We start from the raw sequence: 27,235 nt of genomic DNA, 5'->3' as shown, positions 1-27,235 counted from the left end.
CTGTTACTTCCCTGCCTCTATCACACAAATTTAGATTACTATCCAATCCATGGCTTTCATCTTTCTAGACTTTTTTCATACAAATTTGCATACTTTATCAACTTTAGGTAGAATTATTAAATCTATTTTTTTTAAAAATCAATCCTCAAGCCAAAAAATGCCATCAGATCTCCTGGGATACAGTTCAATAACAAAATCCATTTTGAGTACTGGTCCTCAAAAAAACCAGGGCACTGAAACATTAGGTGCTATGCTACTCACAGAATCACAGTGATTATGCACTGAAGGAATGCTTTTTCAATGAATCTCTCAACCGCATGCTTAAAATCAGTCAAAACAGTTCTCCAACCACTTGATTTTTAAAAAGGGGCTTAAAAAAGGGTTCCATTTACAAATACAGAAGGCACAAAACATCACTGCACCAAAGCAGAAGGAATTTAAAAAAACACTGAGGACAAGAGGAAATACAAAATTTACTTAACTTCACTGTTTTGTCAGCTGTTTAAATTCCATAGTATTTGTAAATATAGCTAAAAAGATACCAATTCTTGACAGCCTATATTTCTAGTCATTTGCCAGTTAGTGACTATTTTAGAATTCTATGTTTTATGAATAGCATTCTGCTTTGCTGTGAATGTCTGAATAACCCAGACACCTCTCATTCTGAGCAGTCATGCACTCACCCTATCAAATCATGGTGAAAGGAAGACTGCGGTGAGACGAGCAGAGGGAGTCAGAAAATAATCTCACACGTCACAAAGTCACAGAACTTTAAGTCACAAGATAGAAAAGATGTTGATTCTGCTTTGAACCGAAGTTTTCAGTATATTATTAATGGAAATTAGTGGAAATGGTTGCTAAAATAAAAGTTAAAGTGAATGATCCAAGCCGACTTGATTTACAGAATCAGTACAACCTTTAAGCTAAGTCTCCCTGCTAATAAATTTTGTGATAAAAGCCCATTTGTATTACTACTTAGCAAGTTAGTAAAGACATGGTGCTCATGAGAAGCTAATCTCATTTACTGGTAAGCACAATATGACATAAAATTTCCATGCCAGTTTTGCCAGTGCACCCTAATCTCAATCTACAGTACTCTAAAGTGTATTTTTGTTACCAGCTTCCAAAAGAGACCATGCCAATAAAAAGGAGGTCAGGGTTACTTGACCTTAAAAGAAAATTGAGACCAGGTTTCACTCCCCTTTACCCTTCTGGGATGCAAGATTAGTTTGCACCCACAGGGTAACAGTGTATTGCTTTATTTGGGGGGCTGGGGGAAGGAAGGAACTTCAAGAAGAGAACCACAAATGGAGGAAACAATACTGTTATAATAATCATTTACAAAATGAATAACTGCAATCATCTTCTTAAGAGGACTTCACCATGGGAGAAAAACTTTAATTGCTGTTGGAAAAACTGTATGAAGTACAAATTGGTTTCAACGACATTAGCAAAGAATACATTCTAGCAACTCGAGGTAACTGGATGCAAAATGCTGGCAGCAACTTAATAGAACAGTCCCAGATGGTTAGGCTGTGGCTAACACCTAAAGAGGATAAAAGCCTTGTCTGTGGGGAATTTTGGTTGATACCTGGAGAAATATACCATGCATAAACCAAATTGAATTATTTTTACAATTTTTGTCTCGTTTTAATAGTAAAAAGTTTTTTTCTACAAGCACTTCAATTTCATAGCAAGAGTGGCATAGAATACTTAAACACAGAGGAGAGCATTCCTGCGAGATATCGAGCTCCTTCATATAATAATACATACAATTCAGAATGATGGCACTGTGATTACCTCGGGGCTTTTGGCAAGTACAGGGTAGTGGTTATGGAAAGAAAGCATGGCCCCTAGTATCACTAACCACAAAGCAGACACTACCTTCTTCTGTGTGCATTCTCTTTTTGTATTTTTTCTTCATTTTTCTTAATCAACTCTGCTTTTTTTTGCTGCTTCTCAGCAAAACTGATAAAACCAAAGTTGTAATCATTGAACATAGCTCTCTGGCAATCAAGGCATTTAAAACCTTCAGTCTTCTGGGGCAAAGAAAGCACTGTATGATATTTAGAACCCTGATTTACAAACAGGCAGTCACAAATTTTCCTGATCAGGTCATCATAGGTTTGACTTAAGTTTGTTTCAAAGGTAACAGAAAAATTCTGGTTCTGGAGTAATGTGAATAGTCTAAAATGTTCCATCCAATTTTATCCCATTCATTGAAAACCCACCAGGATTGAACAGGAGGGCATCAGTGACAGAACCTAGTATCAGGTCACATCCTTTGCAGTAATACCAGCTTTCATGTAGCACTGGTCCTTGACTGCCGCGTCAGGCTTACTCATCAGAATTCCCAGGGTTTGATGTGGCTGACTGACTACACGACTTTGGAAAAACAGAGCATACAAGTACCAACAGTCAGAATTCATATGTCCCATACAATATGCTGCTCTGTGTGGGAAAATTGCATTAAGAAACTCTATTTCTTCCTGGAAATTCTGGTGTGGGTGCCCCTGGGGAGAAAGCTTCATGAAATTCTTACGAGGATAAAAGAAGCTTTGAATTGAGTCAAACCCACTCTAATCCCTAACGAGCTTCAACCGAGGAACCAGTGCTTTCAGTAAGAAGGTGGTACCACATGTCAAAATGAAAAATCTCTTGGAAACAAACATGCTATTTTCAAGCTTCCTGCTTGTTGATTTTTCTCACATTTATGATTGATCATTGCACATTCTTCAAAAGTATGTCCCACTTGGATCTTGAGATGGTGCAAAAATCCCAAGATCCTTGGTTTGCGTCAGGCTGCTGCCTAGAGAACCAAACCTCCAGTAGCTTCTCAGTCCCTTCAAAAAGATGTGCAGCTTCTACCATTGTGAAACTAGGGAACAACCAACAACCATGGATAATCAATTAAATTAAATCCTTTCTCCCACCACTGCTGCCACTTGTGTGGATGTTCTAGCTGTGTTACTAAAGTTCAGGTTCCTTTTTTTTTTTGCTATAATTTTATATTACCTTTTTTTTTTTTTTTTCAGAAAAAAAAAGTTTAGTAAAACTTTCCTGGCTTTTTTGCAAATGAAAGTTGAAAGTGAGTCTGTTGATAGTAAGAGGCAGATAGAGGCAGATACAGTTCAGTTTCTTGTAACCCACTGTTTTCCCTCATTACAGAGAGTAGAGTGAATACTAGCTAATGTCCCTGTCTATACCGTGTACACCGGGAACCTCTTTTTAATCCTTGTCTTAGCTTCTTCCTTCATTTCTTGTATTCAAACATCAAATTCTATGTTCTCCTAAAATGTTCATTCCCTCTACCAATATTTCATTTAGAGACTTTTCATGTCCAAACTATTGCCATAGCCAGCTAGTGGAAAGAATTAAACAACGCATTTATGCAAGAAATATTGAGCTCCTAATATGTGTATTGTTTCCTGGCACTGGGACTAGAGGGTATAACCACACTGACAAGGCCCCAGATCTCATGGTACTTACATTCTTGTGGGTGAAGATAGGTAACAAACAAATAAATCAAGAATGAACAAGAAAAGTTTAGATATTGATAAGTGTGATAAAAAAATTGAAAACAGAGTGACGTGATAGAGCGTAAGTGTGGGGGAGTGGGGGTGGGCTACATTAAATAGATGTCTGCAGACAGCTGTCTGAGGATGGAAGCTTGAGCTGAGATCTAAGCCACAAGAAGTTCCCCAGGACATTGCAGGCAGGAGCAGCACATGCAACAGGCCCTTGCAGGGGAGCCAGCCTGGTCAGGGGGAGGGCAGAAGGCAGCCAGTGTGACTGTCTGGTGGGCGAGAAGGTCACAGGCCCACACAAGAAGAAATCACAGAGGGAGGCAGGACCACCCAGCACTGGAACATCTGATCATGCAAAGGGCTGTGGATTTTATTGGAGGCATAATATAGGCCACTGGAGGTTTTAGACAGGGGATAGCGTGATATGGTTTACATCTTAGCACACTCTGTCTGCCCTGGGGAGAATGGACTAGAGGCTGGTAACGAGTGGAAGTAGGAAAAAAATTAGAGTAGCCTAGAGAGAGATTAAGGGCTTGTACTAGTGGAGAAGGAACAAAAAGAAGAATGCAGGATATGGTTCGAGAAAAGTTCCATACTAATTTTTCTGAGATCATTTCCCAACTCCAAAATTTCAGTACCACCACAATATATTTCTTGCTGAATCAAATCTGAAATTTCCTTCTTAAATTGTTTTTTAAGCCCTCCATGATCCGACTGTTCTTTAAATGGCTGTCTATCCTTCAAGGACCTGTTAAATTCCTATATTCTCCAGGAACATCTTCCCAACCGTTCTTGTTTTCATTGGTTATTGACTTCTCCAAACTCAACACCTATGCTGTGCATTTAATAAGCAACCATGTAATAACACACTCTGTTACTCAGTGCAATTTTCTATCTTCTCTTTCAAGATAGAAAATTCCTCTAGAGCAGGCACCGTGTCTGCACTTTCTTTCACATTCTCTCTAGCACTTACTTAGCACAGCCCTCAACACAGCATGGTTTCAAAATTGCTTATTGATTGATTGAAAGCATATAGCACTGGCATTTGTCTCTTCAGTGCTTCACTCGTATGAAGGAGGGTGATTATCTGTCAATATTCATTGCATCAACGCAGCAATAGGCAATGCAGTACATCAGTCATCTCTGAGATAACCAGATGAGGCTTTATTGTAATCTCTTTCTATTTTGCTGAGATAATTTCACTTGCTTTGGAGTTTATGAGGCCATAAGTGGCTCCCATCTGTTGATGAGCATATTTCTAAGAGTCATTTAGTCTCAAGTATGGAATACTTGAGGGGGAGTTAAATTGTAACTTTTATATTAAGTGTCATCTTAGTAACAGAACCAAAATTGGAAGCATGTGTTCAATTTTGGTCTTTCATTTTCAAAGCTTTAGGTCAGGCAAAGAATTAATTTCATTTGTTTACAAAGTAGATTATGCTTAATAAAATCTTTTTTGTTTATAGTCACATTTTAGTCAATCCATTGCCTTAGAAAATGAGAGCAATCTGATTGGCTAATCATTCAACATGGTAAATTACATTATTCCACATCCACAGAACATTGGCTTAATTGAATTATCCAGTAATAGTAAGATGAAAATATTCCCTTGTAATACATTTTTTGGCAAGGCACATATCAGTGATGAAACACTGAAGAATCTTGTTTATTTTACCCTTGTTTGATGATCAACCACAGAATGTAACATAACACTTCTATGGTTAATAACTTTTTCCACACTAAGGATAATAAAGATGAGGTAGCTTTCACTGGAATCCTTTCCAATACACTGAATTTTCACTATTTATTTGTATTTCTTTTCATTCCCCCAAATGTGTTCTCTGATAAGTGCTACTTTAGCAAATAAAGTTAAATAAAATTGGCTTCAGTATACGCATAATGAAGGGGATAACTGTTACCACTTTTCTCCCTCTAGTAAGAGGTAGAAACCCTGCAGCATTCTTTACTCTTGAGATTCTGATGATGGCCAAGGCACATTTTCTCAGTAAAATGCAGATACTTACAAATGTCTGCACACATTATTAGGAAGGTCCATCTATGCCTGCCCAAGGGGCTGTGCCCTAAGAGGTCTATATAATATGTATTACGTGGATTCTACAGAAATCACCTGGGACTAATGGTCACTTCTTCTTAAAACACAATTATTTTTTGTCATCAAAGAACTTTTCCTCAAAATTTCTACTGAACTGCCCCATATAAACAATCCCAAAGACATAAAATTTTCATTGAATCCCACATTCAGTTATCATGAGAAGAAAGAATGACATAGATTAAATAGTTTAAAAGGTAGATTTGAAAATACTACATTTAAGAATGTATAGTCACACATGTTGACAAACTGGCTCATTGCCCATTCTGACCATAGCTTTAACCCAAGAAGAAAGTGGAAGACATTGTATATGGAGGTGTTGTTTGAGTTACCAAGTGCTAAAGGGTCTCTACTATTTGGGTTTTTGGCTAGTAGAAAGTGGCTATTGCAGTTTGTTTCTATGTATTGAGAGAAAAACCCCAAATGATGGTGCTTACCATTTTGCTGATAAAACCTGCTCAGCTGAAAATTTTCAGTTATCCAGCCCTTCTTTAGGTACAGATGCTAACAAGTAGGGAGGGATATGATTAGAAAAATGCAAAAGAGAGGAGGAAAAATAAGAGAAATAGACTGACTAGAAAATCACTCACAATATCGAATTCACTGGCCTTTTGGGTGATAGCATCTTAGGTGATGTGATTCATTTACATTAGGTTGTAAAGAAACTTCTTTATTCTTTTTAATAGATGATACATTTTTCAGCACCAAATTTCAGTTTCCAATGTTTTTTTTTTTCCATACCAATATATAAGCAATGACTTATAGTGAAGAACTTACAAAAGAATTTTTAGAAGTAAGATACTTTTCTGGAAAATAGAAGAACAAGAAAACATTTTAGAGTTGGTGAGGATAGAGGTTTCTACTTCAATTCTGGTTTTACATTTATAATATTTTTGACTGGGTTCTGCTTAGGAAAAATTGCCAATGGGCAACAGATAATATCACTGTATTTTTTTTTCCTGTTTTAAATCTCTTTTCAGAAGACAAATAGTTTTCTTTTAGACCAGATTCACTTGATTTTTCACTTATTTAATTTTAAAAAGTAATTTAACTTCCAGCATAAGTAGACACTCATTTTGATTGTTAAAATGCTTTGAAAAAAGGCATTGTATATTGTATGTAGCTGTGTTTCAGGGTCTCATAACCACTGCTTGGGTGTTGGTATCAAAATTGGAGTGCGGCCTTAGCTGGATCATTTATTTACTAGAACTGCTTCCAGAGGAAGTAGTGGTACAGCATGGTGGTGAAGAGAAAGGTTTTCAGAATGCGAAATGCCTGGGTTCAGATTCCAGCTTTGCCAATCATCAGCTGCCTGTCTTTGCTGATAGGATTTTTAGAGTAGTGTAGAATCTCACCATTCTTCACATGGGAGCACCTAATTCATATGTGACATCTTGGGCAAGCTACTTAACTCCTCTAATCCGAATCCCTTGATTTGTATCTCCCTCACAGGGTGGTTATTGTGAGGTTTAAATGAGATCCTTTAATGTAAAATTTAGCATAGTGCTTGCACACAGGGAACTTATTAAGTGCTAAAATACCGTTATTATTATGAATTCAGTGCTAAGCCCTGCAGGACCTGGAAAATTACTAAACTTCTCAAGCCCGAGTTTCCACATGTATAAAACGGAGATTACAACACCTACCTCTGTAGAGCTGTTGTGACAAATAAATAGGATACAGAGCATTGAGTGATTAGCACAATTATTGGCAGCTATTATTCAGAAGCATTTCAAGTGCGTTAGAACTATTTGCATGTGTGGTTGCTAATAGCCTCTCAGTGTTGCTAAGAAATAATTTTCTTTATTCCAATTGTTATTTTCTTCTTGTTGTTCATGCTTTAACAAAGACCCTAGGGCCATTTTCTCATCCTCCCTTTGTCTTGCCAGTATTGTACACATTTCCACAGATAAAGAGACTTCCACCATATTTCCATTTTCTTGGCTTCTGACTGAAGAGCTGAGCCCCAGCCCTAAGTCATTCCGTATCTTCCCTTGCATCTTAGTATTTTCTAGGTAGGACATCATCTGACCTTTACTAAAGACCTCTTTTATAAATCCTTCATTGTGCCACCACTTTCTGATCCTTCCACTTTTTGATCCCACTCTTGCTTTCCAGCATTTTTTAAAAAGGACTCTTAAGTTGGATAGCTTTTTTAAAGCACTACTTCTGATTTCAGAGGGTACTATTTAAAGAGAATTAGGAGGGTGGGATCTTTGCTAGCCCTATTAGTTCTGAACTTGAAAAGGGAAAATATCATTAGGTCAAAATTATCTCCTCGAGTGCATGGCTATTTCAATAAGAATAGCATGAGGTAATGCAATCCTGCTTTAAATTTAGAAGTTCTAGAGTCCACCCTACACTGCAAAGGCAGCAGAGAATGGTGTTGCCATGTTTACCATAGAGGAAAAGAAATCAGGTAACCAAGTCTTGACCCAAGCAAACTGTTTAACATTCTGCAGGCAATCATGGAATGTGGACACAAAAGTGAAATGACAATTTGGACGTCCCAGCACTTGATTCTTTCATTTTCCTGGCTCTGTGACTGCTGTAGAGACCAGGGGTAGTCTTGGCCTGTCCCTTCTGGTTTTGGTTTAGATTCCCTCTCTGGGAGGGCAAGGGACAACACCTGTTTCCTACCTTATAAGGATCAGTGACACAAAAGGTTTGAGCACTCCTGTGTTTAGGGAGTAGCCAGTATCTGGCTACTAGGAGAATCATTTAATGAGCTGAACAATTTACATTCAGCCAGCAATTGGGTTGAGTTTTTATAATGTTCAAGGCCTGACAATGGATATAGAAATGAACCAAACATGATTTCCTCCTTTAAAGATGAAATCCTATCTAGTCACAGAAATCATATTGGGATACAAAAAATTAGAATATAGAGTAGAATATGCAAAGGAAAGGTCTATAGCAAAGAGGCAAATAAAATAGTATGTCTCAAAGAAGAGGGAGAGATTTTTCTTAGCTGTGTGATAAAGAATATCTTCATGGAAGAGGTGGTATCTGAGTTGGGTCTTGGAATATGGGTAAATGTTGTACATGCAGAGAAGGGGGTAGTTTGTAAGTGAAGTAGTTTGATACGAGAGACAGAGTGCATAAAAGAGCAGAATGGGAAATATATCTAGGGAACATTCTTTCCAAAGGAGAATGAGATCATAGGGCTTATTTTTCTTTCTCAAAGGTTAGGCTTTTATCCTGTAGGCAAGTGGTTTTTCAACCCTGGCTTTGCATTAGAAACACTTGCTGCACTTTTAAAATCACAGATACCAGAAGAGGATTGTTCCCAAATTTGTGGGACCTAGAGCAAGAGTGTGAATAGAAGCCCACGTAATTTGTCTAAATATTTAAAAGTTTTGAAGCAAGTTAATACCTGAGGCCTGTCTCTTGCTCCCACCCAGAACCTACGGGATGTCCCAAGGGAGCACTCTGGGACTGGGAGGGTAAAGGAGCCCCGTTCTCCCTGAGGCCCACCCTGCTGCTAGGGGTCTGAGTGGCAGGATGGGTGTTCAGGGGCAGGGCAGGCCAGGCAGAAGGCCGGCGACTCCTGGGCAGTGGCTGGAACTGCCCCCAGTGGGGATGGGGAACGACTTGGTCAAGCTTGTCAGGTGCCTGGGGAGGACAGGGTCTCTTCCCTCATGCCTCACTTTTCCAATTGAGGATTGCCAGAAAGTTCTGAGAACCTCCTAAAACTGTACCCCTTAGCAGAGGGAAGGGTGGAAGCACAGTTACTTGGAGAATGCAGTCTGCTTACACTTCCTCCTACTTTGGGGGCTCTGGAGTGGCTACCTGGAGGCTAACGCACCCACTCCTCTACTTTCCATGGCAAAGGCCCAATCTTGCCCCCCAGCCTAGAGAACCCAGTTCAGTGCCTGTGTCCCGCTCCCATATTTTGTGCTCAATCTGCTATCAAACTTTAATAAGCAACTGTGATGGTTTGAAGCTGTATGTACCTCAGAAAAGATCATGTTCTTTTAATCCATTCCTATGGGTATGGAACTATTGTAGGTGGGACTTTTTGGTTAGGTTTTTTCAATTGAGATATGACCCACCTCATTGAAGATGGGTCTTAATCCTCTTATAAGAGGATAAAAGACAGAAAAAGGCCCAGAGAAGTTTAGAGAGAAGGACACAGAGAAGCTAAGAGATGAAATTTAGAGAAACACACAGAGAAGCTAATAGAGAAGAAAGCCCCAGAGAAGCTGAGAGAAAAAGCCACTGAAGCCAGAAACTGAAAGCAATGAAACCCGGGAGAGAAGGACCAGCAGACTTTGCTGTGTGCTTTGCTATGTGACAGAGAAGCCCGAGCTCACCAGTAGCTGGTCTTCAAGGAGAAAGCATCACCTGTTGATGCCTTGACTTGGACATTTTCACAGCCTAAGAACTGTAAGCTTGTAAGTTAATAAATCTCCATTGCAAAAGGCATCTCATTTCTGGTATGTTGCATTTCATCGGTGTGCTGGTTTGCATGTATTTTGTCCCCCAAAATGCCATTATCTTTGATGTAATCTTGTGTGGGCAGACATATCAGTGTTAATTAGATTGTAATTCTTTGAGTGTTTCCATGGAGATGTGACCCACCCAACTGTGGGTGGTGACTCTGATTGGATATTTCCATGGAGGTGTGGCCCCACCCATTCAGCATGGGCCTTGATTAGTTTACCAGAGCACTATATAAGCTCAGACAGAAGAAGCAAGTTTGCTACAGCCAAGAGGGACACTTTGAAGAATGCACAGAAGCTGAGAGAGGAGCTGCAGATGAGAGACAGTTTGAAGATGGCCGTTGAAAGCAGACTCTTGCTCTGGAGAAGCTAAGAGAGGACAAACACCTCAAGAGCAACTAAGAGTGACATTCTGAGGAGGAGCTGTGGCCTAGAGAGGAATGTCCAGGGAGAAAGCCATTTTGAAACCAGAACTATGGAGCAAACGCCAGCCACATGCCTTCCCAGCTAACAGAGTTTTTGCAGACGCCACTGGCCATCCTCCAGTGAAGGTTCCCGATTGTTGATGCGTTACCTTGGACACTTCATGGCCTTAAGACTGTAACTGTGTAACCAAATAAACCCCCTTTTATGAAAGCCAATCCATTTCTGGTGTTTTGCATCCCAGCAGCATTAGCGAACTAGAACAGTTGGCTTCAGCAAACTAAGACAACTTTCTCATGAGGTTGAAAAAAGAAAAATGTCCTTGTATTTTAGTGTTTGTGATTTTTGGGGCCTTGTAAGCCATCCCACCCACCCTCCGTCACTCCACCCCACCCCACCCCCTAGAGTCTGCTCTAGGTCAGGTCTAAGGTTATGCTATGTTTGAACTCAACTCTAGGCCTACTGACCCCAGGTTTCTTGGGTTGGGTGTGGGTCTCAGAATCTGTGTCGACACGCTCCATGGATGATAATACCACATAGGCAGGGTTGATAATCACTGCTAAAAATGGGGAAGGTTGGTGTGTTTCATGTTTGTTTTTAAGTAGAGGAGGGATCCTATGCAACTGATACTTTAGGAAGTAAACTGGGGCAGAAGAATGGATGAATGGAAAGGTGGTGGGATTGAGGCAGCATGCCAGTGGGCAAGAGAGATGAGAGGCTGAACTGATGAGGGTCCTGAGCCTGGGAGGAGGATATGCACTCAAGAGGCATCTGGGGGACCAAATCAGAAGTGCTCTGTGGTCTGAGGGAGAGAGGGAGTTGAGGATGGCCCTGAGGTTTCTGGCTGTATTGGCAGGTAGATGGTGTGGCCTCTCACTGAATGGGGGCAGTCATTGGAGGCAAGACTTCCGATAGCCAGCGCTGGACCATGAATGTTCTCTACCAATATTCTCTACCACAAGAAACCCAGCCCAATAGTTGGCATCCCTCTTTGTCACCTCACTGCACAAACACAAGGCATTTATTCACCACAGCTTTCAATTGTCTACCAAATGAAAAGGCAGTTTCCAAAAGTTAAACTAAAAGGTTTTTATATTTGGTTTTCCCATTCTTTTATCAATCATATTTTAATTTGGTTTTGAAGGTATTTTTTTTTGGGTAGAATTATAAGGTATTACTTAATGCACCTAGTAAAATATATACACAAAAACCTATAGGAGATCTCAGCTCTGCAAGGAACATTTTTCAGATGGGAAATTGTTGCAGCGCTGCCCTGCCAAAGAGACAGCTGAAAAAAATGGGTCATGCATTCATCTCATTCTAGGACATGAGCTGCCAAGCAGTTCACTGCTCATTTTTGTCCTCTTCTCGTAAACAAGCTGCATTTACAAGTTGCTTTAAAAAAGAATACTAATTTCCCCAGTGAATTACACAGGAAAGAATTCAGTGTTCCCTCCAGAGGACTCAAATAGTTGTTTGTTCTCAGAGCTCAGGTGTGGTAAAATAGCTGATGGCTAAAAAAACATGCTGGATATTGGCCAGCAGAAAAGGGCTTCCTTTCCACTCCAGCCCCGATTTCTCACATTGGTGTGCAACTCATAGCTTGCCTACTGGGTAAAAAAAGGACTCGATTTTCAATTTCAATTTAATTACACCATCTATAGTACCTAATGGAAAGATTCAGGGGCAAGATTAAGGTTCAATAGTCCTCCAGTTTACATTCCTTTCTTAGAGAGACCATTGTATTGATTACCCAAATAGAGTTTTCAAAAATGTTTCTCAAGAGCCAAATTCTTTTGATGGCAGACAGACTTAAAGAAGGGAGTGATTTCATTTTCTTGACACTTTGCTAGAATTTAGATAAATTAGAGGCCTAAGATGTCTCTTAGAATTGCATTGCCAGTTTATTCTTACCTCAAGAGTGAGGCACACACCTCCCGATTCGGGAGAAAAATGAATAGAAATTCCATTATAGAATTAGAGATATTAGCTGGCAGATGCTGATTGAAAAATACCATTATTTATTCTGAGAATGGCTATGTAATGAATATACTTAAGGCCCTACCCTCTATTTATTCAAATCCAATTTCACTCTCTTACTGGGACTGGAAACCATTATGATTTTATCTGGCACCAGATCAATGTTTAAGATTATGAGTAAATATTTAGTGTTCTATTTTGGCATCTACTTATTCAATTAGTTTAGCTAAATGCAAAAAGAAGGAAAATACAGGAAATGAAAATCTGCCCCACGAGAACTGGGCTTTATATATTTGTTGACCAACTGCTTTAACTTGTTAATAAGAAAATAGGTCCCTTTATAAAGAAAAGTTTCCCTATGTGACTTAAATAAATAAAAAATGGCAGCAATGAACTTTTGTGATTAACTGTTGGTCAACCTGACCAAGTCACTTGAGTATGTACAAACAATTGAAAATAAAATGATAAAGAAACACAGATCAAACAGCAAATAAACTATTTGAAGTGGCCAAACTATTTGAAATGTACTTTGCTGTTACATAACGATGACATTTTCAGGTAGTAAGATGGCTGCTGCTGCGGGTGAATGCTGACAATCACATTCCAAAGCAAAATGGCATCTGATAAGCATTAAATTTTTCCTACTGAATTTACAGTATGGTATGTTAGTCAAATAAATTGAGTACTTTTAAAGCTTGATGGGTTAGAAGGCATCTGGGACATATTAGGTAAAGCTAGAACTTAATTTGGGTGGAATGACAGTGGGGACTAGAATTAGAGTTTATTTTGGAGTGCATTAGGGGAAAAAAACCTTGAAAAATGTACCCCTAACTGGTATAAATGTAGATTTACCGCTCTTCTCCTTGGCAAGGGTGAGTTATAATTTACGTCAGAGGAGAAAAAAAAAGAGGCATGGAGATCTGTGTCTGTGAGTGAAACCTGAGGATATTTTGCCTCAGGCCAGTGTCTGCGTTCCCTGTGACACAGGTGGTATTTGGGGGAAATGCAGCCAGACTGGCCTCCTGTAAAGACCAGTTGGGAATGGGGGGCAAGTCATGATTTTGGTGAAGACCTTCCTTGGTTTATATGTGTGGCTGAGTGTCTCAGGCACCTCAAACAGTTATAAATCACTCCATCTACCTGTAAATGTAAAAAAGTAAATTCACAAAAACGTTGGGTAAGGAAGCAGTGAAGCAGAGAGGAAGGAGTTGGCTAACTGTGAGTAGAAACGTAAAACCGGAATGAAAAGTCAACTGTAGGTTTCCACTGCTAGGGTTTCAGTTCTTACTCTTTGGGAGTGAGTGGCTTTCTGCTGGGTGAATTAAAACTTGGGAAAATCACAGGGAAGAGTCACCTTAGTTAAGGGAAAAGTAGATAAAAGTATTTATTTGCAGCCATGATAGTATCTATGCTAGGGTCATGATATGGTCAGAGGGACACTTACAAGTCTGAACTGTCAGGGTTCTACTTTTCTGCTGTTTCCCATGGGTTTGCCATACTTGGGTGTGGGGGGGTGGAGAGAAGGTATGAAGTTGGGGGAGACCAAGATAAAGTACAATCAGCCACATGTGACCAATTTATTTGTTTTCAGAACTGATTACATGTGTATTATTTGTATCCAATAATTAGTATTGCCCCCTTTTTTGCTTTTAAGAATGCTTAATTGTTAACATTTAAAGCAAAAATTTTTATTACAGTTTATGAAAAGCAAGGAGATACCTGGTTGATGATTTGTTCCTGGATTTTTTCTCTAGTCACTGCAAGAGAAAGCAGAAAGAAGTTTAACATTAAAGAATGAAAATGAATAAAATGCAGTACTTGATCTGGTTCTGTTCTGAGTCAAAAATCCAAGTCCAATCATGGGCTCTCTGAGCAAGGATTGTAATCACACTATGAACATTTACAATCACTCCAATGATCAGAATGAAAAAAAAAAGTCAAAACCTAAACAAATCACATTAAACAAAGATAACAAAAATGGAGTGAAGTTCAGGATGGGTGCTATAGAATGTATTAAACTTAGGCAGAGAAATGATGAAGAGATGAAAAGGATTGAAGAGAAATTTGAGTAACAGCCAGTCAAAGGTTACCAGACAACAACAACCTGTTCAAGTATAATAATAACACTGAGTTCGTGGAACCTTGAGGGCCAGACAAAGGAGACCGAGGAGGCAGAAGAGAGAAGTGCTACTTTATAAAACTTCTTCTTGTGAAGAAGATGATGGCATTATTATACTTTGGCATTATGGTACTGCCAGAGATGTTGACCATATTTGGGAGATTTGTAATCATCCTAAGAGCAGTGGAAAGCCAGACATTAAGGGGGTCTAGGCAGGGGTAGAGGTAGGGGAACTGCAGTGGACGGTCAGCTTTGCATTCTAAAGGACCACTCAACTCTGGTTGCTGAGGGAGAGCAGATTGGAGGGGATGGCAGGGGTGACAATGGCACTACAAATCTTGGTTTTGTTTCCTTTGGACCAAGGGAAACCTGATGAAATTCATGAGGAAATACTAATTAAATTATTGTAACCTAATAATTTAGCAGCCTGTTGGAGTCTAGAAAATGGAGTAGATGACAACCTGGTATCTGATTACTGCTATTTACTGGGTATTTGATTTGGGGCCAGTTACTCAATGCTCTGGCCTGTTTACCCCCCCCCCCCCATAGCAAAGTGTTAAAACTATTCACCTCTCTCCAGATTTGTGAGGATTAAAAAAGGAAATAAATATGAACTTTGCAGGCAAACAATGAGAGAGGGGCGTTCCTGTCAGTTGGGACAGGACAAGTCAAGTCTAGGAGGCAGGAGAGAACAGGGTGTGTTTGGGTAAATTCTGAGAAGTTCTGAGTGGCTCTCATGAGGCATGTGGGGAGAGGGGAAGAGGTTGTTGACTTGAGGCAGGATGGAGAAAGGCTTTGCAGGCAGTGGGAAGTCAGCAAAGGCTTTCCAGAGGAGGGATGAGGTGACTAAGGCTGTTCTATAGAAAGAAAACTCTGGTGAAGGTGCAGAGGATGGGTTAGAGGGGAAGAGGTGAATTAGAGGTAGAGAAACCAATGACCTCATGCAGGCCCATGCCGCAGTTACGAGGGTGTGAGCCAAGGCAGGGAGAGCGGGAAAGGAGGTGATGCCTGGAACAGGTGACATTTCTGAGGCGGGTTATTGAGTTATTGAGTGCGGCTTGTGCACAGAGTTAGAATGATGATATTTGGAGGTTTTGAAAGCTGACATGACAAGTCTGACATTCAGACAACTTCTAATGCTCTGATCTGGCTGTTCCTCAAGGGGCAGGGGAGGGAAGCTCTTTGGAACATCCCTGTGAAGTAGAGACAGTTATTTCTTCATTTTTAGATTGGGAAACTGGGGTTTAAATAAGTTAAGAAAATTGTCCAAGTTTACATGGCCTCCCAAAGTTCTAAGGTAAAACGCTGCTTCTCTTGACACATAGCATTAGATGATTTTCAGGATAAAACCAGTCTTATCTGCCTGATATATTTGGGCCTTGTCCCTCCAGATTTTGAATGGATAAGAACTAGAAGGGAGAAAAATTAAAACACCTGATAAGGTTGTTGGGGGAGCAGGTTAAGTAGAACACAGAAAAAGCTACTCCAGAATCCTTTAATTTTAAGCTCAGTTTCATGCCATTATGTCTTCTATAAAACCAAAATGGAGGATAATAAACTGCAGAGGGAGGTCACGGACATTGTTCTTTTGGCTTACAATTAAGGTAGCTTTGGAAAACCCTGTTGTCTTTTCATGAGATTTAGTAATGGAAGTTATAGAGACACTTCCACCCACCCCCACCAACATTTGAGTAGACCTATTTCTCTAAGATTTATAATTCCAGGCTAATTGTCTCAAATTCTCCAAACTCTCTTTGTGGTGAACCTCATTGTAAGTAGTTTGATTAATCACTTCAAGTCAAAGAAAACTCCAGGGGAATTTCTTTCACTGCCTAACCCGTTTAAAGCAGCAGTTCATACCCTCTTCCGGGTGACAGGCGCCTTTGAAAATCAAAGAGCAGCTATGAATTGCTCTGCAGAAAAATGCCAACACACATCAAAATGTGACCATCTCAGGCAGTTAAGAGACCTTCTGAAGCCATGCACATATTTGGAAGAATCTGCCGTTTAAAGTCTGTTTTGAAAGGTAGGTCCCAGCAAGTAAAATAATTTCTCAGATTCCAGCTCTTTTGGGCAACCTTCTAGACCCTCGAAACTATAGATTCATTAGTTGTGTAGCTATGTCTCCTAACATAACAAGCTGAAGGTATGAGTCCAACATTATGTTCATTCTAAAAAATATAACACCTTCGGTGCGTCAGATACTTCCTAAATGCAGGGTGTGCTGCCCATCACTTGTTTCTTTCATAGCACTTCTCATGTGACTTACAATTATTTTATTTATTTGAACATTTGCTTGCTCCTTTGCTTGTCTCCCATGCTGTAATGTAAGCTCCCTGAGGTCAGAGGCTCTGTCCTTTTTGTTTAATGTTGTTGTCTCAGGGCCGGTGTAAGACTGGCACATACCAAGTATTCAATACATATTTACTTAATGACTGGTGGGGCTTCAGGGCGTCAGTGGCTGGAGGCATGTACCAGCCTGCCACATTTCAAAGGCAGCTTCTTCTGGCTCTGGCTCTCTCATGAAAGGAAATGTGCATAAGTTAAAAAATCTCAAATGGAAAATATTACAGCTTGCAATTGACTGCTGATGAATTCTGGACCATACCAAATATTTGGTTTTGTAGTAGAAACCCTTTTTTGTATTTACTTCCAATCGTTTTTCCAAGAGAATAGTGATCATGTCAAAGGTCCCTTTTTTCCTGTTTTATAGGACGTCTGGAATGTCACGATTCTGTATTAGGAACACAATACAGGTTCAAAGTCGTGGGACTTGAAGTGAAGGACTGAGAGTTAATTTTAGATAACTTAAAAGATCACAATCTTACTTTTCATGAAGATCAACACTATAATTATCCTTTTAGTTTGAATTTACCCAAATTTCCCCCATCTTGTTTCACTAAACTACTATTTACTGAAGTAAGATTCCTTGGCGCAGCTACAGTGAATATATAGGCTTCTTTTAAATTCTGTTGTGCAGTATGTATAATCAGGGGCCCTTGGGTGGTGGCACCAGGGCAGCCTTACTCTGAGAGCCCAGCCTACACGTGGGAACCCAAGTCACAAACCTGAGCTGAGTCTTGGGATGACCAGACCGGCCAGATACAAGTTTCTTTGGCAAAAGGTCAGAGTGAGTGCAGGATTCGTTGTATCTCCCCAAATCTGGAGGAGGTGGGTGGCTGCTGGTGATGTGAGCAGCAGGGAACATATGCAGGCTATGGAGGGCCTTAGATACCTGTCAGACCCCATTGAGGCAACAAGGTGGAAGTCCTGTTGCTGGGAACAGAGGGATAAGGCAAGAGCTGATTCAGAAAGTTACTGGGGCAGGCTCCCTATAGGTAAGGTCAGGTAGTCAGTAGAGAATTGGGGTGGGGGGTGGGGGCTCAGCAGCTAGAATAACCATTTCTGTGAGTAATACTACTATTTAAATATGAGACAAATTATCTACCCCAACTTGAGCCATTAAAATATTAAAAATTAAAGTACATAATTATATAATTATTTTGCTGCCCTAGTGGTTATGATTGCTGCAAATGATGATTTTTTTCATTCTTGCTTATGGAGGGTCTTAGCCTGGTAGAAATGTAAATTGTTCCTTAGCTGGTTCAAGAAGAAAGGAGGGAATCCCACTCTAGAAATACCTAAGTTATCCCTCAAATTTATTTAAATCATATTGGAAAAAAAAGGAATGGAATTTAGGGGGAGAAGTTTAACTACTTAAGCCTCTGCTAATAAAAGATTAAGGAGTCTGTAGTTTAGAATCTTTTAATTATTTTTTCGCACATCTTGAATATACAATGTTTGCAATCTCTAGTTGAATCAACATTATTTTGCTCAGAGGTTTGTGGACTTTGCATACTGATTCTTTCCTGTTTCCAAGTACATTTGCTTTTAGGCTATTTTTATTCACTTTAAAGGAATTTTAATAACTTTCTGCTGACAGCATGGACAGCTGGTCTTGAGAATTAAAGAAAATTCACTTGCTGACTGAGGAAGGAAGTGACATCAATGAGCTTCTAAAGTCAGCCCAGAGGGGGAAATTGGCTTGTGAGAGAATAGCCCTTCATTGCACGATATTTATGGAGCGATGCCTTGAGATGCAAATTGCTGTATCAATCAAACCTACGGTGCCTACCTCAAACCAACTTAGTCCAAACTGAAGAAACAATGCCCTGAAACCCTGAGAAGAGAAAGGATGAGAAGTACGGGAACCCAGGGGCTAAGTGAATTATGGGAGCTCAGGGCCCCCTCTCACAGTGCTGATGCTTCATTCTCTGTCAAGCCTCAGTTTCTTTGTCTAGGAAATGAGTTTGATATAAACTGTTGGTTGAAGCCAGTCTGTTTCTAATAAATATAGTTTAGACATGTTCTTGCTCCACTTTGTCCCAAGGAAGGCTATCAATTGCTTTTTATCCCCCCACTGAGAGCTTTCTAGAAACAGGGATCTTTAGGTGTCATATGTGGCTACTAGCTTTGTTCTGTGCTATTTTAAAAATCTATATCCATTTCTTATAACTCTAATGCAGAAAAAAGGCAGGTACTAGATCAAAACTTTAAATAATGACGATAGTAATAGCAATTATCATTGTCATAATAATTAATGACTTTTAATTCTCACCACCATCAGAAAATTTCCCACTAGTGCTGCAGTAATCTGTTTAAATGGTTTGGTGCACATGTGTAGGCTTGTGTGTTGTGTGAGCACACACGTACAGTATATACATGCACACCTGTGTTGAAAAAAGGGAGAAAAGTACCTAAATACATGTTACGGTTATGAGGTGAAATATTCAATTGCTGATTATTTATTTCTTACCTCATCCCCCACAATTTTTGAGGTGGCTTCAGTGATGGTTCAAAGACAGTTATTTAAATTGCTTTGAGTTAATAATCTAGAGTCAAGGGGTTTTCGTTCAGCCCACAAGACAGATGCATTAATGCTTGCTGCTTTCTCCTATCTGTAAACATATTTGAGTTACTCTACTGAATTTGCAAAATTTTTTGAGCTTAAAGATGTAACTTGAGCCACTCAAAAATATTGGTTAAGTAAAGAAAGGAATGGATGGACTCTCACTAGCCATAGTCTTCAGGCTAAAGGATTTTCAGATTAGCCCTGATCCTGGAAATGGCTTTGATTCAAGCAAAACTTGTTCATTTGATCTTATAGCAATATTTTAATGAGCATCTATTCTGGACGAGGTAATATGCTAGGTACAGAGGTAAAGTAGATGAAACAAGAAGAACACAGAAAAAGTTACAACATCAAATCATGGCCCTGTAAGGGATTTGTAGTAAGCTGCATATTTAGGCACAAAAAGTATTTAAATCTTGATATAGTGGAAATGATGACAGATTTACTTTCAGATTTGTCTCTGCTTGGCTTTGCCACTATCAAGCTGTCTGAGAGTTGACTAATTATTTCAGTCCTTAGGTATTTGCTTTGTTTTTAGTTTAAAATGATGGAGTTATAAGTACAGATGGCCTCTAAATTTGCTTACAGCTGCTTAAGCTTTTTAACTCTAAAAACTTAAGAATGAGGGGGATCGAACATTTCCATAGGACTGGAAAAGTAAAGTGCAGTAGGAGAGGAAGAGATTGTGTTTGGTGGGAGAACCTGCAGAGACTTCATAAAGGCATTTGAACAGGTAGGATTTTCATAGCAGCAGATTGGGGGTGGGAGGGATTTTAACCCAGAAGGAGAAGCAGGAGCAAAAGCACAGAACCAGGAAATTCAGGGGCACATACAGGGAACAGTAAATAGTTCCGCTTGACTGGAGTGTAGTCTGTATGCCAGCAAGTAATTAGAGACGAGGGAAAAATGTTTGCTGGACTGATAACATGGAGGGTCCCCAATACTTAAGGAAAAATTTTGAAATCTCTTTGGTAAGGGGGCCCTTGAAGATTTTTGATCCAGGGAGTGATCAAAACTGTGTTTTAGGAAAATTAATGTAACACTGCTGTGGCTTGAGGATGGGATATGCTGGTAAGGTGAATGCAAGGGTGTAAAGAATGTAAGAGAGTTTTGTAAGCGGAATTGACTTGACAGTTCAGGTGGGGCAGGAGAAAGAAATGAATTAAAGATGACCACGATTTTAAACTTGGTTTCTAGGGAAAAGATACTCTTAATGCAAAGGTGGAAACAAGGAAATAGGGCCAGTTTAAAGAAGGAAATTTGGCAAGTAATGGCTATGGCGAGATTATAAGCTCAGCTCAGCATTTAAGTTTGAAAATACCTGTAAGATTGATCCTGGAGAAGGCAGAAATTGCGTTCAAGAAAGGCATGAGAAGTAAATATCTGGCAATGTTCTGCTGGGAATGACAAGGGAAACTGCAGGATGGAAGATTCTTGAGTTAAGGTACAGAAAGGGAAATAATCACCAAGACTGGGACTTTAAGAAACAGCTGTATTTTATTTATATTTGAATATTTTGATGCCTTCATAGAGAATAGAATGTAAATCTTACATTGTCCACAATGAATAAGAAGAGATGCCTTTTCTAAACTAGCACAAGTATTTATTATCAGGAATGAGCTCATTAGAGGTTTGGTTTGGGAGCTGAAGTTCTTGCTGAGTGAAAGGTAAACACAAATTTTAGCAGAAGAAAATTATCCAATTTCCTTATTTATAAATTGAGGCTTATGAAAGTTTGGGACTTATCAAAGGACACCAACCAAGATGATGGTAGAGCTGAGTCTAGGACACAGATTTTAGATATGGTTGAGAGTTTGGGTTTGAATCCCTGTTTCCCTACTCTCTGGGTGGCCTTTGGGCAAGTAACAACCATTTCTGAGCTTCTGTCCCCACCGGTAGAATAAGGATAACAAGTGTACTTATATTATGGGATCCTCTTGGTGATTCAATGAGTCAACTGTGTAAAGGGCTTAACCCAATACCTGACATCAGTAATAACTCCTGGTCTAGTTCTCTTCCCTTGGGCTGCCCAAACCAAGGATCATAAAACAAGATTGTTTGCAATCTGGATGGAAGCTGTGTTTGAATGTGGTTAAGAAGAATAACAACAAATTTCAAGACAGCAATGTATTCTAGTCTGGAAGGACCAGGGACTCTGGAAGAGAACTAGAAATAGTATGTATTTTTAATGTAAAAAAAAAATGAAAACAAATTAGTCAAATTTAAGAGATTAGCAAATAGTCAAGAATTTTGACTTAGCCAAATAAGTTAATAAAAATTAAAATGTTTGGAACCTATTTTCACCATAAAGCATATGGGCACAGACAGTGGTCCAAGTCCTGCTCTAGGCCCCCCTTCCCCAGCCTGCCAAGCTGCACAGGATCAAGCCCCTACTGCTCTCTCTCACCAGTGGGGGAAACCTGAGACGAAGGCAGCAGAGCCTCCACATAGCTGGGGCCTCTCTAGTCAACCAGCCTGGTTTTCATGCAAAACATGCTTTGGGAAGAAAAGTATACACAACATCCTGTTTTGCTTTTTGACACATCTTAGGGTGAATTATGATATGACACCTATCAGCTTTCTGCTAAATTCCTTTATATCCATTATACCCATTGAAAATGACCTAATGTTATTGATTCCTTAAGTTTGCAGATCCCAAATGATGGTCACAGCCTTAGCATGCAGCCAGGGAAACTGTAAATCACACAACAGATAGATGGTAGGCATTAGATCTCAGGATCTCACCTATAGTAGGATCCACTTATTAAAAGCAAAGATTCCTTCCTTCCCCCAACTCTTTGGAAGTGGTGTTAAATCAAATATTGATTTTTGAAATGGGGAGCCATTTTTTTCCTTGAAATTCAAGGAAGATTTTGTTGTAAAAAACCAACCAACCAACCAAACAAAAAAGACACCTAAAAGGACAGTTGGTTATTCTTCTCAACTAACTTTTAAAATATTGGCGATTACAGAGAGAAAATAAGGATTTTTTTACAGTGATCTCTCTTTTTTTTTTTCAAATGACTCAGCCACTTAAGGCTAGCACTAGCTGAAAGGATTGTTAATGCAATGTAATCATTAGTCTTTCAGCTCCTTCTAGGTGATGTAAACATACCTCTAGGGAGTTTGCATGGATATTGTAAATTACACGTCTGTGAAGAGAAAAAGTGAATGCATTGTCCCTCTGTATGATAAGTGGGTAACACTATGGCTGTGGTCAGCCTGCAGTTTAGGTACCACACTCAATGGAAACAGACAGCCCCTGATGGCTCCCTGGGCCACTATTTCCTCAATACCAACCTGCCAGGTATGTTCCATGGTTACCTGTATAATAACAACAAGAGAGGATGGACTTGTGATTTTGATACTTTTATTTCATCTCCCTTATTTCTGTGGGTTGTTTTTTTTTTTTTTTTTTTTTGGCCCCTCTTCTTTTTTCTATAAAGGCATTTCTATTTGTTTGTTTGTTTTACATTTCAAAAGTCCTAAGAATATTCAATTCCTTCCCAGGTGTGCCAGTTTGAGTGTATTGTGTCCCCCAAATGCCATTATCTTTATAGTCTTGTGTGGGGCAGAAGTTTTGGTGTTGGTTAGATTTGCTTGGAGCGTGCCCCACCCAGCTGTGGGAGATAATTTTGATGAGATGTTCCCATGGAGGCGTGGCCCCGCCCATTCGGGGTGGGCCTTGATCAGTGGAGCTATATAAATGAGCTGACTTGGGGGGAAGAAAGAGAGTGCAGCTGGGAGTGATGTTTTGAAGAGGAGCAAGCTTGCTAGAGAGGAACGTCCTGGGAGAAAGCCGTTTTGAGGCCGGAGCTTTGGAGCAGACGCCGGCTGCCTTCCTAGCTAACAGAGGTTTTCCGGAGGCCATTGGCCATCCTCCGGTGAGGGTACCCGATTGCTGATGTGTTGCCTTGGACGCTTTGTGGCCTTAAGACTGTAACTGTGTAGCGAAATAAATCCCCGTTTTATAAAAGCCAATCCATCTCTGGTGTTTTGCATTCTGCAGCATTAGCAAACTAGGACACCAGGTATTTTTTTTTTTTTGGAGGGGTGGGTAGGAGTGTTAGGAAATGGTAGTCATAAAATTAATTCTGTGGTGAGACTCTATTAATTTTTTAGTTTTATTTCTCTCTTTTTTAACACCAGGAAAGGGTAGAAACGACAAAGTTGAATGTGATCTATGGTTGTACTGTAGGGAATTCTTTAATCAGATTCTTATTTATTTTAAATCATTAAAATTAATTAGGGGGAAATCATTTAGTATTTCATTAGAATCAAAATTCCTAGCTTTTTGCTCTCTGTAAAAAAAGTTTTTTGGGTTTTTAAGCTCATTTTTTTTTTTTTTTAACATAGCAGGAAAATATTTTGATTATTTGTTTAGTTTCATAATGCTGATGGAGTATTTTTTATACTTCCATTTGGAAAATGAATACCTCTGGTCAAATTTGGTTGTTGCTATGACAGTAATAACTTGAACTAATAACTTAAACCTGTGAAGCCCTGGAATCTTTTTATATATGAATTTTTATATGCTTTTCTATTGTAAAATCTTCTATTATTGTTCTTTTCTTCCTTGAATGAACAGAGAGCATAAATATCTAGAGTTTTATGGTATAGGCATATAATACTAATTCCACTAGAGTGCTATACAGATTGCTTATTTCATTGTAATTATCCTTACATTGAAACATGCACTAGTGAAATACATAAGAATTTAAGATGGTTACTTATCTCCTCTCACTGTCTTGCCCAATTCACCTTTCTCCCTTAACCAAGTCAGGGTCAATTAATTTTGGTAGTTTGAATCACCAATCATAGCCTATTACAACTAGAAAAGCCTTTCTCCACTGCCTCTAGAGGGTTTTCTTTTTCCTCTATTAGGAAATATTTGCTTATGTGAAAAAAACTAGTCCTAATAGCATGACACTGGTTCTAGTTCAAATAACTGGATACATTATGTTTCTTCTATAACACTACTGATACTGGGAGAGGTCGATTACAGAAAGCAGTCTGTGAAAACCACTTTTCCTTTTAAATTGCTGCCGGAGATTTCTTTCTACACATCAGAGCATTTATGAAATCTAGAGCAGCTTTATTGTTTAGCTATTTTAAACAGTAGTGATTATGTAGAGTTAATTCAAGACCTTGCACTCTAAGCAAAACAAAACTTTGAGATCTATAAAAATCTCATTGTAGCAGCTGTGCTGAGACGCATTTGAGAAGGGTTAGGGTGGAGGCAGAGAGACAAACTAGAAGACAAGCTTGCAGTGCTGTCGAAGAGAGGTGAGAAGATCCTGAGACAGGACCAGAGGTGTTTGGAGGTAGAGGAGGGACCCATTTCAAAAATGTTCAAGAGGTAAAATCGGCTGCTTGAGCGGTAAGTAAAAGGGATAAATCAGTTCAACTGGCAAGTGCCAAGCTTTGATGTCTGCTTGGATGGTGGTGTTACCTAAGGGGCAGTTTCACAGGGTAAGATAGTGAGTTCTGTTTGGACATGTTATATTTTTAGCACCTATGGGATATCTAGGGACGGACATATCAAGCAGGCAGATAAATACATGAGTCTGAATCTCCAGGGAGCTGTCTGGACTGCCAGTGTAGATGTGGAAGTTATCAGTGTACTGATGCTAACTGATTTGAACAACTAATAATAGTACTTGGACAGAGTGAGAAGAAGTAGGCTGAGCTGTGAGCAGAGGAAGGAGAACTCAGAAAGATAAAGAGAAAGAGGGGGCAGAAAGGTGCAAATAGGTTAATGAGGGCATGGTTTCCTGGTTATCAAGGAAATCAAGATGTAGGGAGAGATCCACTGTTACCTTCAAAAGGTAGCAGAAGCAAAACAGCACAAGCTCTTTGGAGCAGACTTTGTCAATATCTAACAAAACTACTTATGCCTTTGCCCCTTGACTCAACAACCCCACTTCTAGGAATATGCCCTGAAGATGCACCTGCACAAATACAAAAACTAATATGCAAAGGTTATTCATTACAGCATTATATGTATTAATAAAAGATTACAAAGACTGTAGGTACATCGACTCAACAAAGGACGATTAAATTATATAAAAAAAGAAACAGGTACTTGTGGTAGATGGGGTGAGATTCTTCTGAGGATACTTTTTATATAGTTTTGACTATTGGACCATGTAAATATTTTATATATTCAAAATATAAAATTTAAAAGAAACAGCAAATCTGAAATTTGAATACAAATATAAAAAAACAACTAACTCTATATCAAATTGATAAGAAAATCACACAGAAAAATTACTTTAAGTAACTTTGAACTTGGATTATATTCTACATTCTTTGGTACATATTCTGAGAACAACAAGTATGGTAAAGAAATTGTAAATTTCCCTCAGTAGATTTATTTAAGTAGTAATACTGGCATTACCATTTTGCAGCTATTTTAAGTATATTGTATGACAAAGGAAATAAGTAAAATAGTATTGGAACTAAAATTTTTAGTTTAAAAAAGATGACAAAACCAGAGTAATTCCAAATTTTAACTGGAAATATTAATATGAAGTCATAATTCAGTAAACAAACACCCTAATTAGCAATGAACACATGCAACATTTCCTTCATGTTACTTCCTACTGATAGGAACCACGGCTCTTATAGAAATAGTTGGTTCCAGGGCTGGGGCAGGGAAAGCATATCTCTTTTTGCCAGCAATCCAAAGAAACCCCATAACTAATGGGGTTATGACAGAAGGATATAGGAGCTTGCTTAAAGAGTTTTTCACTGTCCGCTTTAGGAAGTGTGCACTCCAAAAAGAATAATGATTCTCTATTTTTTTTAAGTACATGAAGCGATGTTCCAATCCTTGCCTATTAGGGAATTGCAGATTAAAACCACAATGAGATACCACTACATACCTATTGGAATGGCTACAATAAAAAAATAGTGACAAAACCAAATGTTAGAGGATGCAGAGAAACTGGATTATTCATACACTGCTGGTGAGAATGCAAAATGGTACAAACATTCTGGAAAAGAGTATGGTGATTTCTTATATGACAAACATGTGCTGGCTATAAGACTCAGCAACTGTATTCTTGGGCATTCATCCCAGAGAAATGGAAACGTTTGTTCATACACAAACCTGTGCATGAATGTTTGGAAACAAACCAAATGTTTCAATGTTCAATGGTGGTTATACAAAGTGTTGCAGGAAACATATCACAGAATACTACTCAGCAATGAAAAGGAACAAATGAATGATACATGCAACAACTCTAATGAATGTCAAGGGGATTATGTTGAGTGAAAAAGCCAGTATCAAACAGTTACATACTACATGATTCCATTTATATAACTTTCTTGAAATAACCAAATTTTATAAATGGAGAACAGATTAGTGGTTGCCAGGGATGAAGGAAGGTTGGAGGAAGTGAGATAGCTGGGGCTAAAGCAGGTAGCTCAGGTAACCGTGATGGAACCAGTCTGTCTCCCAACTGTGGTGAGGTCACAAATCTACACATGGGATAAAATCACATAAACTAAACACATTCACACAAATGTGAGTGTACATAACTGGTAAAAATTGAATAAGGTTGGTGGAGGGTATGAATGTCAATTTCTTGGTTGTGATATTGTGCTATAGTTGGGCAAGATGTTACCATGGGGGGGGTGGTTTGCTGGGTGAAAAGTATATGTGATCTCTCTGTATTATTTCTTACAACAGCTGGAGAATCTACAATTATTTAA

General features: G+C 39.1%; 1 protein-coding gene and 1 pseudogene across 2 annotated transcripts in view; both read right to left on the bottom strand.

Annotated features, from left to right (window-relative positions):
* Positions 1-27,235, bottom strand: part of CHST9 (carbohydrate sulfotransferase 9) — a 282,453-nt gene that overhangs the window by 12,601 nt on the left and 242,617 nt on the right. Inside the window, exon 5 of one of the 2 annotated variants that reach the window (XM_037805589.1) lies at positions 14,205-14,242. In XM_037805589.1, the coding sequence (XP_037661517.1) occupies positions 14,205-14,242 (38 nt within the window). Of the gene's footprint in view, positions 1-6,074; positions 6,142-14,204; positions 14,243-27,235 lie in introns of those variants that run through there. The other variant, XM_037805590.1, reaches the window with a different exon arrangement.
* On the bottom strand, positions 1,881-2,862 carry LOC119511857 (annotated as a pseudogene).

Source organism: Choloepus didactylus, chromosome 16, assembly GCF_015220235.1.
Source record: "Choloepus didactylus isolate mChoDid1 chromosome 16, mChoDid1.pri, whole genome shotgun sequence".
Lineage (NCBI taxonomy): Eukaryota > Metazoa > Chordata > Mammalia > Pilosa > Megalonychidae > Choloepus > Choloepus didactylus.
The sequence above is the reverse complement of the archived record's forward strand: the minus strand, read 5'-3'. Positions and strand labels throughout refer to the sequence as shown.